Source organism: Phymastichus coffea, unplaced genomic scaffold (assembly GCF_024137745.1).
Source record: "Phymastichus coffea isolate CEN01 unplaced genomic scaffold, Cenicafe_Pcof_1.1 PCOF00018, whole genome shotgun sequence".
Classification (NCBI taxonomy): domain Eukaryota; kingdom Metazoa; phylum Arthropoda; class Insecta; order Hymenoptera; family Eulophidae; genus Phymastichus; species Phymastichus coffea.
This window is the reverse complement of record NW_026706829.1, coordinates 4,072,499-4,090,477: the sequence shown is the minus strand read 5'-3', so window position 1 is coordinate 4,090,477 and position 17,979 is coordinate 4,072,499. Positions and strand designations below refer to the sequence as shown.

The following is a 17,979-nucleotide window of genomic DNA, read 5'->3' as shown; positions in this document are numbered from 1 at the left end:
AATCTTAACAATAGCTTTTTCAAAAATAAAATGAATGATACACTACGATTCCAGATAAATAAATTATTTTAATGTAAAAATAAGCATTCAAAATGGTGACTTCAATTTTACGTACATTGTCTTGTAAGAACAAGGTAGAGTATCTAGGTACACTCAAATTTATTTAAAAATTCTCAAAAATTCACAGTAGTTCCTAACGTTAGTAGGTACCAAATGAGTTGAAAACCTCCATAAAAATCTAATATCTTGTAATTCTAAATAGGCCTTATATATATATTTTCGAATAAAATGCCACACTTATTACAATAGAATACAAGCATGTTTAATAGCTTATAATTTTTATGGCGCATGTGAAATACCAAAGTTCCGAGCACATTTGAAGATGAAAATTTTAATTGATGTAAATTTTAGTAAATGTGCGAGACATAAACAATGCAAAATGAAAAATTAGAAAGGGAAAATTTTTTTTAATCAAGTATAAAAAAAGCCTATCTTTCTTATTACCTTATTTTTTAGTTTATCATTCATTATAAAGCAACACTATGTTATGTTAAACTTGGGATATCTTTTCATGAATAGATCATATTTTTTTTCAATGCTAATGCGAAAACATAGGTATCTTTTTAGTCGAAAAAATAAAATCAGTTATGTATAACTATCGAAGAAATTTTAATTCAGTCTAGTTATGATACATATTATAGTTTCTTTGGATTAGCCATATCATAGAACAACTTCAAACATTGCGCAACTCCAGCGACCACCAATATACAAGTTGTTGTAAATAAAATTTTATCAGGAGATCCTCCCATTAAATATACTGGTTTTTCAACATTAACCTGAAAATCGAATAAATTATTATTTACTGATAATATTTATATAGTTACAATAAAGAATATTTATTACCTGAAATTTTTTATACTTTGCAAGCATTTTAGGATTGAGCGTAGAAAATCCCATTGATGATGGTGAAATCGTTCTTAGAGGCTTAGTCTTTATGGAATCCCAAATCATTTCTAGAAGTTCTTTTTTATTCAATGGATGTGTTGACTGAAATAAATAAATAAACAATGAGCCTATGAACGAATATATAAGAACCATTTTATGATATATTGCATTTATTAAAAAATTTTTTTTAATAATAATTTATAATAATTTATAATAATTTATAATAATTTTTATTTATAATACGGTCTTCGATCGGAACAGCGATTAATAGAAAGTTGATATAAAGGGGAGGCAATCACTTTCCATAAAAATGATCATGATGAGTGTCTCGCCGATTGTAGAAATTGGAAATCAAGTCACTACTGGTAGCAGTGAAGGCTATTCACAGCCTCTTTTTTAATTACTTGAAGGTATAATAATGAAACTAAAGAGAATATCCCTTTATGGATTCGCGGAGAGTATCGAGGGGCTTAGCTTAAGTAGGAGTGCATACGCGACTTGATCAACGGTAAGAGAGCGAAGAAAACATACATTATTTCAAATTCATTAGTTATATTACAGATAAATAGATCGATCATGGGGATATAGCAATTCTCTAAAAAAATTGGTTATAACCATGATTGCTCTTTGTAATTCAGATGATTAAATTTTTTCGTTCATACAAATATCATCGTATGGAATAACTAATACTTATACTAGGCACCCAGTATATATATATATATATATATATATATACTACTGTGGGCAAAAAGTAAGGTGAATTTTCAATTTAAACTTCGCGGGTTTAACATTTCGGGCTAGTTCTTTTTTTCTTGAGTTGGTAGGACTGTGAATGACATTTGGGACAAATTTCATGTCAATGTCATCATCAGTAATATATTTACGCTTGTGTTTACCAAACGACCAAGAGTGCATGTTTCGATTTTTACAATGTCTGATTTAATTGAGCAAAGTAGTGCCATCAAATTTTGTTTGCGGAATGAAATTTCGGCTGCGGAAACGTTGAGGATGTTGCGGAAGGCCTTTGGTGATTCTACCATGTCGCAGAAAAATGTTTATAAGTGGTACAAAGACTTCAAAGAGGGTCGAGAACGTGTTGATGACTTGGAGCGCTCCGGACTACCATCGACGTCAACAGATGACCAACACGTCAATAAAGTGAAGGAATTAGTGCTCGAAAATCGTCGGTTGACTGTTAGAGACCTTACTGATATGATCGGAATATCAGAAGGATCTGTGAAAACAATTTTGAAAGACCATTTGGGCCTACGAAAAGTCAAATCTCGTTTGGTACCGAAAACGCTCAATTTCTTGCAAAAAAGTCGCCGCGTTGATGTGTGTGAAACAATGCTTTCTGACTATTAGGACAAGCTCAAATGCATGATTACGGGAGATGAGACTTGGATTTATGCTTACGACCCTGAAACAACCGACCAATCAAGCGAATATCGTGCTAAAGGCGAGGCCAGACCGAAAAGAGCACGTCAAAGTCGTTCAAAAATCAAGGTCATGATGACAGTTTTCTTCGATTTTCGTGGTATGGTGCACTATGAATTCCTTCGACCCGGCCAAACTGTTAATAAGGAATATTATTTGAGCGTTATGCGTCGTTTGCGTGAAGCAATTCGTCTAAAAAGACCAGAATTATGGGCCAACAACTCTTGGTTTTTGCATCACGATAATGCACCATCTCACACTGCACTCGTTCTTCGTGACCATTTCGCCAAAAATTCGACGCATATCGTTCCGCAACCACCGTATTCGCCTGATTTGGCTCCGTGTGACTTCTGGCTATTCCCAAAACTCAAGAGACCACTCCGGGGAACGCGTTTCGAGTCGATTGAGGAGATAAGAGCTGAATCGAAGAAGGCGCTGATGGCTATACCGGAAAGGGACTATTTGGCATGTTTCGAGGATTGGAAAAAACGTTGGCATAAGTGTATTTTATCGGGAGGGGATTACTTCGAAGGGGATGACATTGATGTAGAAGAATAAATAAAGATTTTTCATTTTACAAACAAATTCACCTTACTTTTTGCCCACAGTCGTATATATATATATATATATATATATATATACACGTATATAGCGTACGATCAGACGAATTCTAGTACAATTACTTATTGCAAGGACAATAGTTATTATAAGGACCAGTCAAAATAAAAGATTATATTTCTTGGACAAATATTCTAACAATATACACATATATATACAACTATATAAATTCAAGGACAAGTCTATTAATAATAATAACCAATAAACATTTAACAAGTAAGTAACTTAAGGTTCATTATTATAAAACTGTCTTCTTCTTACCTATTTCTCTATAATAATAATACTTGGAAAAATTACCATTTGGCAAATTCCACGTATTCATTTTGTGTACAACTACATATATATATGTAGATGTGTATGCGATCGTTAAATTCTTAACTATCTTGGCTTTGGTGTTTTGCTCTCGCGACTCTTTTCATTTATTGTCATAAATACCGGTCGGACCAGCGTAATATGATTTGTTCAATTACATAGTATGATAGCCTACGCTGACGAAGTGTTTAAAAATTAAGCACGTCCCCAGATAACATGATATACATGTGTACAGGATAAATAGTACGTCTGCAATATTTTGACTATATTTAAAAGAACTCAGTTCCAAATTGTTAAAACTCTTGAGTAAGCTTTAACTTCAACTATACATAATTATAATTAAATCAACGATAAATCGGCTTCAAGAGAAATTTCCTTAACGAATAGATTATTACCTGTAATTCGGAAATATATATAAATTTAGTAGTATATTTATTGTTACGAATAATTTTTCAATAGATTAAATCGCAGCCCTATTACTACAGTTAATACCTTTGTCTTTAACCAGTAGAGTCGAGACTAATGAGAATTTCGACCTATATAATTATTTTATTATATATATATAAATAATCGTGCCTATATTTGCAATAGTAGTAGAAGGACCTCTATATAAATATATTCTAGTTATTTGATTTTTTTTAAATATTTATGTCCCATAAATATACCTATACATAAAATATATTTAATAATTTACTTGCGAGCGTTAAGTGAGCGGGGCCTCATACATGCAGCAATTCACCACATCGAGTTGTATTGTCACTCGTTTGCTAAAAGGACACTAACGACGTGTGTGTCTACTCGAAAACACGTCACAGATGGTAGCAGAACGTGGTTTATTGCTGTTTTAATGCTCTTAATTAATTAATTATTAACTTTTAATATCAAAAAAAAAATATATTTACCAAATGGGTATATAATTTATACCCATGATACCATTCCCGAAATAAATAGTATGTGACGGTAAACGTCAAGTTAGCGCTAACTAGTTAACCTTATCGTTGTCCGTGAGGGCAGCACCTTCCGGAGGGACAAAAATATGTAATAAAGGAATTCGGCACGCGAGCAGACGGAACGCGCGCGAACGAATTTGAACCAGTGGAGCCGAGACCATCCTGGAGTCCGCCCGCTATCGTTACTATCGTCGCTAATTCCCGTGTCCTCGTCATACACACGCCTTAAAAAAACAGCTGAAACTAGTGATTCAGGAGTGTTGCCGCTAAGGGGCTGCCCAGCTGCGAGCCAGGGACGAGAACGAGAGAGAGAGTGCGAACGGTTTCGCCATCGAGGGCGAAACCAGTGCGTGCGTGCGTCCGCGACTCGCGAACACCAAAAAAAGAAACAATAACAGAACTGTGTCGAGTGGTGCGGAGTACCCGTTGTTGCTCCTCGATCGCCTGCAAGTAAAAGGTAAGCTGGCCAGCTTAATTTCGCGACCGCGACTACATAAATAATAATTCAATCTTAATATTCGATGCGTGCATGTAAGGCTCTAATATCAGAGAGCAGCGAGCGTACCGGCGAAGCATGTTGTCGAAGAGCGAGCGTGCGTGTAAACAAACGCGCGGGCCGACCTTTGTGAGTTAGAAAGATAATAAAGCATCCGATCTATAATACTAACAAGTGTTTTCGTTGATTCTCTCCTCACATAGCTTCCACTCAATTCAGTTAGGTTATAAACGATAATCGGTTGACTGGCGTATGCTTCCTCATGCTCTCCCGTATTAATAGCAGTGAGCTTTGACAATTTCGCGTGTCTTTTCCAGGTAATCGCGCGACATAATTTATTAAACGGTCATACCCCGTTACAAGTAATATTAAATAACGCGTAATAAATTACGTTACGTTCACGATTTATAGGAACGTACATTCAGAACATAAGTTTTAGTTAATTAAGTATATATATATCTTGAATCATATATATATCCATCTATATATTCAACTATATATATCTACCTTAAACCTGTAACCGATCCCTATGATAACGTTTTGAATACGTTAAAATAGAAGGATAATATTATACGATTAGTGTAAAAATCAAGGGTAAGACTGATAGTACGCATTCAAATTATTTGAGAACAAAATGACAGACCCTGCTGCAGTAGCAGCGGCGCAACAGCAGGCGCAAGAGCAACAACAAGCAACTCTCGTTATGCTGCAATCGGCATCAGCGAGTTTTGCTTTACAAAATTTCTTGTTAGGAATCCCAGAGTTCGATGGAAGGAATCTTCTATTAAAAGATTTTATTCAAGACATAAAAAATGGATCTGCCACGGTACCTGCCGCCCAAAGATCAAACTATGTAAAGGCCGTCATAGCGAAATTAAGGGGGCCGGCTAGTGACTGTTTGTATGGCAAAACCGTTAATACTGCAGAAGAATTAACGAAAGCTTTAAAGGAAAGATTTGCACCGTGTAAGGATTTCGCTTATTATGATGCAAGATTACACGCGTTAAGAATGAAACAGGGAGACACTGTCGGGGATTTTCACGACCGAATAAATATATTGTTGAATTGCGCAGAACATGCATTGAAGGACGAACTGGGAACACAATTTAATGAGATTATGTTAACACCATTGAAGTCAGCTGTAGTAAAGATATTCGTAAACGGTTTACCTAAAGAAATAGGGAATCTAGTGGATGTCAAATGCCCTACTTCTTTGAGCGAAGCTTATAAAGAAGCCTTGAGAATTGAGGCACGAAATAATATGAAACCTAAGTTTGAAGCTAACAAATGGACTGGTTTCAACAAAAATTTGGACGTTGCTTACGTGCAAGAGCAGGGATTGGAATCAGAAGAACAATTGCCCATTGAATTCGAAGAATTGCCTGCTGAATTTCAGCAACTCTATATTCAAAAGAGTCAGCACCAACAGAGGCAATTTCAACAAAATTCGGAGAACGGTAATAATTCCCAAAACAATAATAATCAGTACTCCAATAACGGAGGTTACTCTGGAAATAATCCTCAGAATAATAGATTTCAAGGTCAGAGACAATATTAGCCTAGGACTGGGAATTGGATTCCGAGATTTCAAGGCTCGCAAGGCCGCTCATATGAACAAAATAACGGAAGATTATACAATCCGGATACAGACACATATCTGTATCCTACAGGAAGACGGTATGGCATGATTAGTTATGATCAACCAAGACTTGGATCGCCTCAAGGACAAAACGGCCAGTTGAAACAAGTTGGACAATATCAGCGAGAATTAAGACCTAATCCGCCATATAACCAACCGACAAATACTGAGCCTTTAAACTCGCAAACGGCTCGTCCCGACATCAAGGTGACGAGCCTTGCGAAACCAACACAAGCAATGATCGAGGAAGCCAAGGCAGTTCTGGCACGACTGGCAGACCAGCCGAGTCAGAAAGAGGGAATGCCACCGGCACCAGTAATGACAGTGTTACAGAAACCCCTGGCTCCCAGTATGCAGGACCAGGCGTCTGCATTGCCGCGAATGGGGGATCTGGCAATGGAGATTGTGAGGTCCATGAGCCGACGAGAGTCAGGTTTTGTATACCTGAAACTAACCAAACATGGACAGTATTTATGGTAGACAATGGCGCTTCAGTGAATATAATTAAGTTTAAGACTTTAAGGTGGACAACGACTTTTAATCCGAGGGAAGCTACTTCGCTTAGTGGCATTACAGCTCATACATTACCGACGTTGGGTACTGTTATGTAAGCATAAATGGACGAAGTACTAAATTTCATATTGTTTGGGACAATTTTCCAATTCAAGAAGATGGAATGTTGGGAAGAGCATTTCTGAAAACTACAAGGGCTGTGATATCTTATCACAGCGATGCCTTAATGTTAAACAGCGATGTGATGAACCCAGTGCCTTTTCCTGCCAGAGAATGTTCCAATAAACAATCTACGGAACGATCTTATCGCTATGTACCTCATCAAGTACCAAGAAATGCTGAAAGAAGGTAAAATACCTCCTTATGAAAGGGAGACCGATTCTTCTGAAAGTAATGTAAATGATACTAACATCAACAATAGCAAGGTGAAATATAAGATACCTGCAAGGTCGCGCCAAGTTCTTCAAATAAACTTGATACGGACAAATCTAGTGGAAGGCTATCTCCCCCGAAACAACGTAGGAGACGATCGAGTATACATGGGACAAGGAGTAGTAACAAACCAAAATGGAACTTGTAAAATTATGGCTGTTAATACTCATTTTGATAAGGACGTAACGATAGAAGTGGACCCGAGGGTCATACTGCCGTTCGAGCATATGAACCCCGAGGCTAGCTCGCCTTCGGAAAGTGAAAGCGAATGCACTAGTCCACAGAATGCTGAAATACAGCTCAAACAAAAATATAAGAGGCTACTTAAATTATTGAGAACAGGATATTTGGCACATTGAATTATATGCACAATCGCAAGGACCCAGGACAAAGATTGATGAGGTGGATGTTCAAGTTCACCGATTTTCAGTACACCTTCAAATTTAAACCCAGTAAATTAAACTACAATGCCGATTCACTTTCCCGCAATACAGTGGACCTGAATGTGTATTTAAAAGAAAAAGAAAAGTGTGAACAGGACCTCAATGACAATATACCTAATATACAGGTAATGATGTTCAAGAAATGGAAAGATAAATCAAAAGAACAAGAAGCCGCTAAAGAAAAGTCAGAGGAAGAAAAGAAAAGAATGTGCAAACGAGCAAACACGATTGCTGGCGAACCTAGACCGATAGGTAGACCTTTAGGCTCTAAAACCAACAAACGAAGGCCGGAGTTAGAACATAGTGTGATAGCTGGGAGAACGAGGAGTAAGAACCCTGCTCCATTGACAACTGCCGCCGACCCACAGCCTAGTACATCCGGTCAAAGGCCAAAAGTAAGGACTAGATTGCCTACGAATAAAAAGGATCCTACGACACAAGCTACGGGAACTAGACCGCAGGTACCGCAAAGTCAAAATTCGAGTAATATCTCGACTAATCGAGAAAGCGGAACTAGGACTGACATTTTACGGTGGCCGCTAGTGCGGAAAGATACGCCTCCAACGACGTCCAAAATAAAAGAAATCCAGAGTCAGGTTGCCACTGCAGGATCTTATGAGGCTCTAACGGACGAATCCAGTGTAGAAACCGATAGGATCACTGCTAAAAGCCCGACATTTTCTCGGAGATCTATGATGTCGTCAACGGGTATAGAGGAAACGGACGTTAACACACATAAACAAAGGAGTTCTGAAAGCGAGCCGCCGATTCCGGATTTTACTCGTACTGGACTAAGGGAACAGGAGAAAACCGAACCCGAAAGGTTAGAAGATTCAGTTCAAAATATAAAGGACAAAACATTAACTGAAAACGCTGAATCGGCTACACAACGAACGTCGCAATCTGACGAAAGTGATGGATCATTGGATATTGAAGTGACTGGTCCTCAAACGAGTGATAACACTGATAGTACCAATTACGACGACGTCTTTGAGAAAACACGATTCTACCGAAAAGGAAATCACGACCAACCTAACTCAAAATGAACTTGCAGAATCGTGTGCTAGGTTCGAGGAGAGTTTGAGACGACACCGGAGTGCCGAAGATGTGACGTTTTATTGGGACAATAGAGATTTGGAACCGTACGAAATCAGCCACTTCTCTGATGGGGACGAAGTAGATCCTGAATTACAGAATGTGTTAGTAGAAATGGACCCATACAGTGACGAAAACTCAGACGAAGAAATGGAAAGAAGAATAAAAAAATTAGTGGAATTGTCCCAACGTGCTGTGGAATCCGAAATAGAACAAAGAAATTCTGAACCACAGAGCGATACAATAACGTCGAACAACGACTCTGTTCATGACAGTGAACATGAAAAATCTAACGAAAGGGATGAGTTAATCCCTTTGCAGAGACGAGAGTTATCGGTGATGCCTATTGTGAAAATTGGCGAACCTAAAAGCCGAAGTACCCCATTAAATAAGGGACAAACGGGTATTAAATTTAAGGGACTCGAAGAAATACCGGAAGAAAAAGAAAGTATAAATAGCGAGACTACACGGTCCCCGGTCGAATTGAACTTTTCAAAGGCTCCAATAGATGATGATTTCTTCTTCATCCTGCCTCATGCAAAGGGACCCATAAATCAGTATAAAAGACCTAGCGATCATAAAAATCCTAGTTCTTCAAGTACAGAAGGTAGCGAAACCCTTTTGGGTCCAGGGTATTTCACTTTACAAAATAATGTGAGAAACTCTCAACAATGCTTGACTTACCAGAGAGACAATATAGTACATTTGATTTCACGGGATTGTGATAATACTACGGCAATAGCCAGATTATTAAGCGAGATAGGTGCTATTGACCTACGTAATATGAAAAATAAAAAACTTAAGATTGGACAAATATAACGACAAATTATAAAAAACATAAGATATATTCCATAGTGGTAAAAGATAAATATTATAACTCAACGAGCGTAGAAACTATAAAGGTCGGATTGGCTAATTTAAAGAAGCTCTTAATTCGTGATAAGGTTAACAGCTTCCGCATGTCTAGGAAAGGTGATTACACAGATGATTTGGGACCAGGTCTGTTAATGGAACTATTAATCGGAGCCTTTGAAGGTAGTCCGATAACAGTTACCGTATGTTACGGGAAAACGACTTTGCCTCCCAAAAAAGAGAGAACAAATATCGTTAAAACGTTGCATGATAGCTTAATAGGAGGTCATAAGGGAGTAAACCAAACTTAACAGAAGATAAGGGCCCGATATTACTGGCAGGGCATGAGAAATGATGTATTGAACTATGTTAGGAAATGCCCGAAATGTCTAGAAAAGAAAATAGACAGACATAAAACCCATGAACCGATGATTGTCACAGACACTCCTATAGAAGCTTTTGACAAAGTCTCAATAGATACGGTAGGCAAGCTGAGGACGACACCTCGTGGTAATTGTCATTTATTAACAATGCAATGCCACCTAACGAAATATGTATAATCATTGTACCCATAAAGGATTTAAAGGCGACTACTATAGCCGACGCACTCGCTAGACATCTGATTTGTCAATTCGGAGCCCCCAGGGCTATTCTTTCAGATCAAGGCACGAGCTTCTTGTCGGATACAGTTGAATCTTTGTTACACCTCTTTAAGGTAAATCACCTCACTACGTCCGCATATAGGCCTCAAACGAATGGGTCATTGGAACGTAGCCATGCCCCTCTTATGGACTTTATGAGGACTTATTCAGAAAAATTCGATGATTGGGACAGGTTGGTTCCATTTGCGGTTTTTACTTATAACACCAGCGTTCATGCTGCAACGGGCTATACGCCTCATGAACTTGTATACGGACGAGTAGCCCGATTCCCAATGATGATACCACGGGCAGAAAAACTGCGTACTTATAATCAGTATTTAATAGACCTCATTAATAGATTATCGGAACTAAAATTAGCTGCCGGAACGAACCAAATAACTGCGAAAGTACAATCTAAAAAACGATACGACAGTAAAGTAAACATGTTTAAGGGTAAGAAAGGCGATTATGCCTGGGTCTTAAATGAGCCCCGCGTAGGCAAGACAGATAGTTACTACAAGAACACCCTTAAAATTATTGAAATACTAGGACACAAAAATGTTATTTTGGAGTTGCTAAATGGTAAAAGAATTAGAAAGCATGTAGACAAGCTTAAGTTAAAACTATAGTATATATATATTTTGTTTCAATTTTTATTACTTATTTATTAATCACTATTAGTTGCACTATAATACATGTTGAAATTCTTTTCTTCTCTTCTTTTTGTTCCTATTTATTTATTTATTTTTTTTTACTTTTCTCCTTCTACGACGAATCTGTATTTTTGTTTTTTGTTCTTTACATGTGATTACATCTATTTTCAGGACTATCCTACTATTTTTTTTCTCTTCTTGCACATTAACCAATATATGTATTCAATTCTATCTACTGTCGTTACTATTTCTACCTTTCTTACGGACAAAAGGACAGGAAACATATACAATGGAAAAATTAGACAATAATCCTGGACTGTATTATGAACAATTGAGTCAGGTTAAAATGAAAAGAGCTGATTGGAAAGTTTATATACACTGCCGTCCATATTTATTTGCCCACCCAGAGAAAAAATTACATAAAATTAAAAGTTTTGTTACTAAGGAAGTATTCACCCTATCGAAGCCTCCGGGAGCTCAATTTGTAGGTTCTGGCGAGTACTTTAAGATACATGTCCTCCCGAATCGATTAATAATTTTTTTCCATGTTTTATCAAGACATAAAGGTAAGTAAAAAATCAAAAATTTTTTGCCCACTTTTAAGTCCGAACATTTTTATGGGAAAAATTTCCACGATAAATCTAAAAGGAGTATTTCGAAGCTTGTTCGAAGAGCTTTCGAATGCGAGGTAGCAGGATGTTTTTTCATAATTAGCTTAAAAGTTACAGACGTTTGAAAGAAAAAAAAACACTTTTTTTCGAGAATTATTATTTTGGTACCATCTACTCGCATGGAAAAACTTTACTCGGAAAAAACGTGTAATTTGTAGCGTAGAATCAACCTAAATTTTCTCAGATTTATTTCGTAAAATTTTTTTTCCTACATTTTGGAGTCGATTATTGTACGACTTTGTGGTATTCCATGAATGAAAAAATCGTTATTTTTATTTTCTACGGTTTTTCAATTCTTTGAAGCCGAAAGCAATCTAGGAATTTTCATAAATACAGCAAGAAAATTATCACAAAAGGTTTTTATCATCTCTAAATTACAAAGTATAAGTAATATAAAATCATATCCAATGAATCAACAACGTTGAATTCTTTCGGAATCATAAAAATAAGATAGACTCTAAGAATTGGTCACTTCACTTCAAGCGTAATTCAGCTTTGTTTATAAACATACGATGACACCGTGATACTCTAGGTAAACTCAGTTAATAAACTGCCAGTTCATTCATACAATCTCTTTAGTCGCCAGCATGGGAAAAACTGCGAATTTATCAATAGAGAGCCGTAGTGAGGTCGTGGCTCTTCACAAAATCGGAAAGAGCAATAGGGATATAGCTAAAACGCTCAAGTTATCACGGCGTACGGTTGATTATAACGTAAAAAAGTTTTTAAAATTTGGCACAGTGACCACAAGAAAAAATGCAGGCAGACCGAGGAAAACGACGAAGAAACAAGATGATAATATAGTTCACTTGAGTACTCGAAATCGCCGCCTAACAGCTGTAGAATTATCATCAGAAGTAAGTAAAAGTATTGGTAAATCGATTAGTGTCACTACAGTCAAACGAAGGCTCGCAGAAAAAGGGCTTCATGGAAGAATAGCAGTCAAAAAACCACTTTTAAGAAAAGTAAATGTGGCTAAGAGATTGAAATGGGCCAAAGAGCATAAGGATTGGACTGTGAACGATTGGAGGAAAGTATTGTGGAGTGACGAATCGAAATTTGAAGTTTTTGGTTCAAAAAGAAAAGTTTATGTTAGGAGGCGCAAGAATGAGAGTCATTCTCGGGAGTGCATTGTACCTTCTGTCAAACACGGTGGAGGATCTGTGATGGTTTGGGGATGTTTTGGAGGGTCCAGAGTAGGGGATTGCATCCGAATTGAAGGAATATTAAATAAAGAAAAATACAAAAGTATACTTCAAAGGAACGTAGTGCCTTCTGGAAGACGTCTGCTCGGTCCCAATTTTATTTTCCAACAGGACAATGATCCGAAACATACCTCGAACATTTGTAAAAATTATTTGGAGAGCTTGCAGAACCGGCAAATACTACAAGTCATGACATGGCCTCCTCAATCACCTGATCTGAATCCTATTGAATTATTATGGGAAGAACTCGACCGAGCAGTACGGAAAATTTGCCCTACGTCTAGAGAACATTTATGGACGATCCTGCAAGAAGAATGGAAAAAGATTCCAGCTTCCACCTTGGAAAATTTGATCCTGAGAATGCCAAGAATCTGCAAAGCAGTTATCAAGAACAAAGGTTGGCATTTTGATGAAAAAAACATTTAATTACAGTATTATAATTTTATAGTTCAATCAAATTCAAATAGATAATTTTTTGTGAGATTCTCATACTGTTATGTTATTAGGAGTGACTTGACTGTTTAGATGTTTCTCTTAATATTTATATATACATATATATCTTATTATTATTACTATTATTATTATTACTACCAAGAAACATGAATTTCTAAAGCTATCAAAACGTATGGATTGATAATTTATTTATTTATTATATTTATTTCGATAATGGACTAATAAAAACTGAATATTTGATATTTTCTATACTATTGATTTTTTTATTGTTCCTTGTTAAGAAAATGATCATTTCAATCTATAATAAAGTATTCCAGTTATTACAGAATACCACAAAGTCGTACAATAATCGACTCCAAAATGTAGGAAAAAAAATTTTACGAAATAAATCTGAGAAAATTTAGGTTGATTCTACGCTACAAATTACACGTTTTTTCCGAGTAAAGTTTTTCCATGCGAGTAGATGGTACCAAAATAATAATTCTCGAAAAAAAGTATTTTTTTTTCTTTCAAACGTCTGTAACTTTTAAGCTAATTATGAAAAAACATCCTGCTACCTCGCATTCGAAAGCTCTTCGAACAAGCTTCGAAATACTCCTTTTAGATTTATCGTGGAAATTTTTCCCATAAAAATGTTCGGACTTAAAAGTGGGCAAAAAATTTTTGATTTTTTACTTACCTTTATGTCTTGATAAAACATGGAAAAAAATTATTAATCGATTCGGGAGGACATGTATCTTAAAGTACTCGCCAGAACCTACAAAATGAGCTCCCGGAGGCTTCGATAGGGTGAATACTTCCTTAGTAACAAAACTTTTAATTTTATGTAATTTTTTCTCTGGGTGGGCAAATAAATATGGACGGCAGTGTAGCTCTCGATATCGCTTATTTAATAACACAGTCGCGACAACCGGTAGATTTCCACTCATTTTATGACAAATGTGTTATTCATCTACACATGGCGACCTGTGCCAATACTTTGGGAGAACAGGGATTGGACCTAAAAATGAAAACTTAACTAAACTTAAATAGTTTGCACAAGGACGTCATTTATGCTTCTAAAACAATGGACAGTATTGCTCCGCCCAAAATAAGGAGCCCACGTAGTATAAGAACTAAACGTCTAACGCCTTTTGGAGGAATTGGTACGCTTAGCCATAGCTTATTTGGACTAGTGACAGAGGACGAAACTAATGAGATAAATAAAAATATAGATCGGCTATTTGCAGATCAGAAAACTATGGCAAATCTAGTAGAAAAGAAAATTCATGTAATATTAACTGGCATGGACAAATTATATACTATGATGGACAAACATAGCGAAATTATAAAACACCTTGAATCGCAAGTTGTGGATGTACTAAATAAAATGGAGGACGACCGGAAACAATGGGACTACATTATGCTCTTGTATTCTTACGGAAGAGCACTAGAAGCACGTTTAGATCATTGTATTGATGAATCCAGGAGACTATTGGACATATTGCATAATGTCAGAGAGGGTAGGATACATCCAGACCTGCTTACCACCGACGTACTACACCAAATAACCTCTGATATCGAACACGCATATCACGACTTGGACTTTCCGATACCTTCAGAATATTTAAGAATAGAAGAGATTGTAAAAATTTCTAAGGTAGATGCAATTCACAAATCAGGACGGACATTCATAGTTTTGCATCTGCCCTTAGTGGACAGAAATACATATAACCTTTACAGGTTGCATTCCATATTAGTCCCTCAACTATACGCATCTACCGGAAATTCAGCCTACATAAGATACAGATACCCATATCTGGCCCTGAACAATGATCTAAAACAATATATGCGTTTGGATTATGCCACTCTAAAAGAATGTATAAGTACACATCATGCATCCATTTGCCCGACCAAGGCGCCGCTACTGGACATTAACCTCAACCAGGATTGTGAAGTCCGAATGCTATTACAACCGTCGCAAAAAGAAATCTATAATTGCGACTTGGTAATTAGGACACAACAAATAACGCAGTGGAATTACATCGAATCTGACGGATCTTGGTTGTTTTCAGCGGTAAAACCCGAAAACTTACGTATCAGTTGTCCGGGTCATAAAGATGAACCTGTTCGTCTGGAGGGCATTGGTATTATTAAATTAGTACCAGGGTGTATAGGACACACAACTGATGCAACGTTAATGACCGAAATGGATAGAAATGCTACAGAGCAATATATCTACAAACCGGACCTTACCCTCAATGTAACTTTCCTTTATCCTATACTAAACAAATCCCCTAATAACCTCCAAACAACATCATCTAAACGACAAGAAACAATAAAATGGGCACCTCAATTGGTTGCCTGGAAAAATAAAGAAAGAACATTAACCGAAATAATGGACAAAATGGAAGTAGTGGGCGAACATAAACGTGTAACGTCTTATCATTCGAATCTAATTTACGGAGGGTTGGGAGTGAATGGAATTATATTCCTAGTTGCTACACTCTTGCTAGCTTATAAATGTTGCAAAACAAAAAAATGGGGAACGTGTACTAACAATACTAAGAAAAATAATGAATTGGACATGAAACAGAACCCTGCTACTATAATTACCTTCACCAATACACCGGAAACAACTAGCGTCGCTCGACACGACCTTACTAATATGTTACCCGATCCCGAAATTCCCATCTCCTTACCCAATCGAGAGACAAAATCGGGGCTTCCGAAACAAAGCCCTGTAACAATCTAAACTACTAACTAACACAACTAGGACCGTTAGTACCGGACTTTATCTCATGTATGGAAACATGATGGGCGGATCCGTATTTTCTTTTTCAGCCCTAGTATTCTTCTTGGACATAATGAACAATCAGCTTGCTTCGAGTATTGAAGATCCAAGAGGCATTAAATTCTTGTACTCGGCCGACATAAAGCTGAGTGACTTACTCGTAAAATTGGAATCTGTAGGGACGATTATAGAATTCCATTCCATAGAAAGTATATCAGGACCGGATACAAAATTGGCTCTGTGCCGATACCAAGACACCAGACAGGCTGAAAAGGCTAGAAAGCTGGCGAAATGTATTACTGGAACTTCCCGAAAAGAAGCCGTATATTCAGCCGACTTGAGATCTCGAATATACAAGAATGTGATAATAAAAGCAAAGACACCCACTAATAAGAAAAGATTATTTTGTAGACTACCTTGGGCAGTCCCGGAACAAAATAGGGAGGTCAAATTTTTTGAACATTTTGTCAAATTTGGACGACTATTATATCATAGAGTAGTAAGAGACAATAGAGGACGACTTTCATTGGGGTATGTACAATACTGTGATGAGAAAGATGCAACTAGAGCTTTACAATTCAGTAACCCTGAGTATGGTGCACAATATGCTAAAGACCGTGAACAAGAGGCGAAGCGAACCGTATTATGCTGGATATGTGACGAGTATGTCGATGCAAAACTAGAAGATGAACATTTCTATACTTGCAAGTGGCAATACCAGAGGACATTGTGGTTAAACAAAAATAATTCTGCATCTAACAACAAACAACGTAAAGTTATCAAAAAACAACGTACATCGAACTCACTCGAACGACTGTCAGAAAGGCCTAGATACATGTCAAATATATTGGTACAAATAACAAACACCGGTGCCGCCAGCTCCTCTGATACATCGACCGAATCACGAACAGGACATGGAATGGACGTTGCTGAAATATACATGAAGAAACCAAATTCAGAATCTGACTGTCCAGAAGGAACGGTCACCGAACAAGACTTGGAAATGACTGATGGAGAAATCGAGACTGAGGTTAACTCAGAAGATCAGAAATACTTAGAAGATACAGCTGCGTCATAAGAAAATATATTTATTTGAACTCCTCTCTTTCATGAACTATTTTATATATACAATTTTTATATAGTTTCGTGATGTTACGAACATCTTTATTTATCAAAACCTGTATTATTTTACCTTAAATTTTAGTATGTAAAGCGGGTAGAAGGACAATAACTATATAATCGGACTTCACGGACTGTCTTTATCACGCATAACTCCATTCATTCATATACTCTCTTTAAAACTCTCATTAATGTCTCTCTCTTGTATATCTTTATCCTACTATTATTTTCTTCTACGTGGACATAATTTTACAGGACATAGTCATGTCAGCGCCCAACAGGATGAACGCCTTAACAAGAGGGGTCACAGTAGCACCCTACCACCAAGAAGAAAACACCTTGGTGGTTACTTTCCCTCTGACTACCGTGGAATCTGATGTAGTCCAAAATCTCCTAACCTATGGTCCTATCGAACAACTTCATCAATTTGGGTCTCGACTGGATGGAAACAAATCCCTCCGTATACGCTACTGCGCCCATGCAGACTACCATTCAGCCTTAAACAACTACCTGAATGATAGTATCCAGTCCTTAAATCCCAACTCTCCCAGAGTTGTGATCAGGGAACAGGAATTCGGGCATCGGGTATTCCTCCGAATCCCGATGTACTGTTCGCGGGAACAGGTATTTAAGGACTTGGCAATCTGTGGGACTCTGGACTATATGTATTTTACGCCTATCACGACATATGGTTCGCATTTCCATTTGACCTGCAGTGTGCGATTTGTGACC

The 17,979-nt window shown here is 37.1% G+C and overlaps 1 protein-coding gene across 1 annotated transcript in view; it reads right to left on the bottom strand.

The window, feature by feature from the left end:
- Window positions 1-630: 630 nt before the first annotated feature.
- Window positions 631-17,979, bottom strand: part of LOC131675272 (uncharacterized) — a 101,935-nt gene continuing 84,586 nt past the window's right edge. Inside the window, exons 2-3 of the mRNA XM_058954200.1 lie at window positions 904-1,047; window positions 631-836 (exon numbers count right to left, since the gene is read on the bottom strand). Coding sequence (XP_058810183.1) covers window positions 696-836; window positions 904-1,047 — 285 coding nt within the window. The 3' untranslated portion in view covers window positions 631-695. The remainder of the gene's footprint in view (window positions 837-903; window positions 1,048-17,979) is intronic.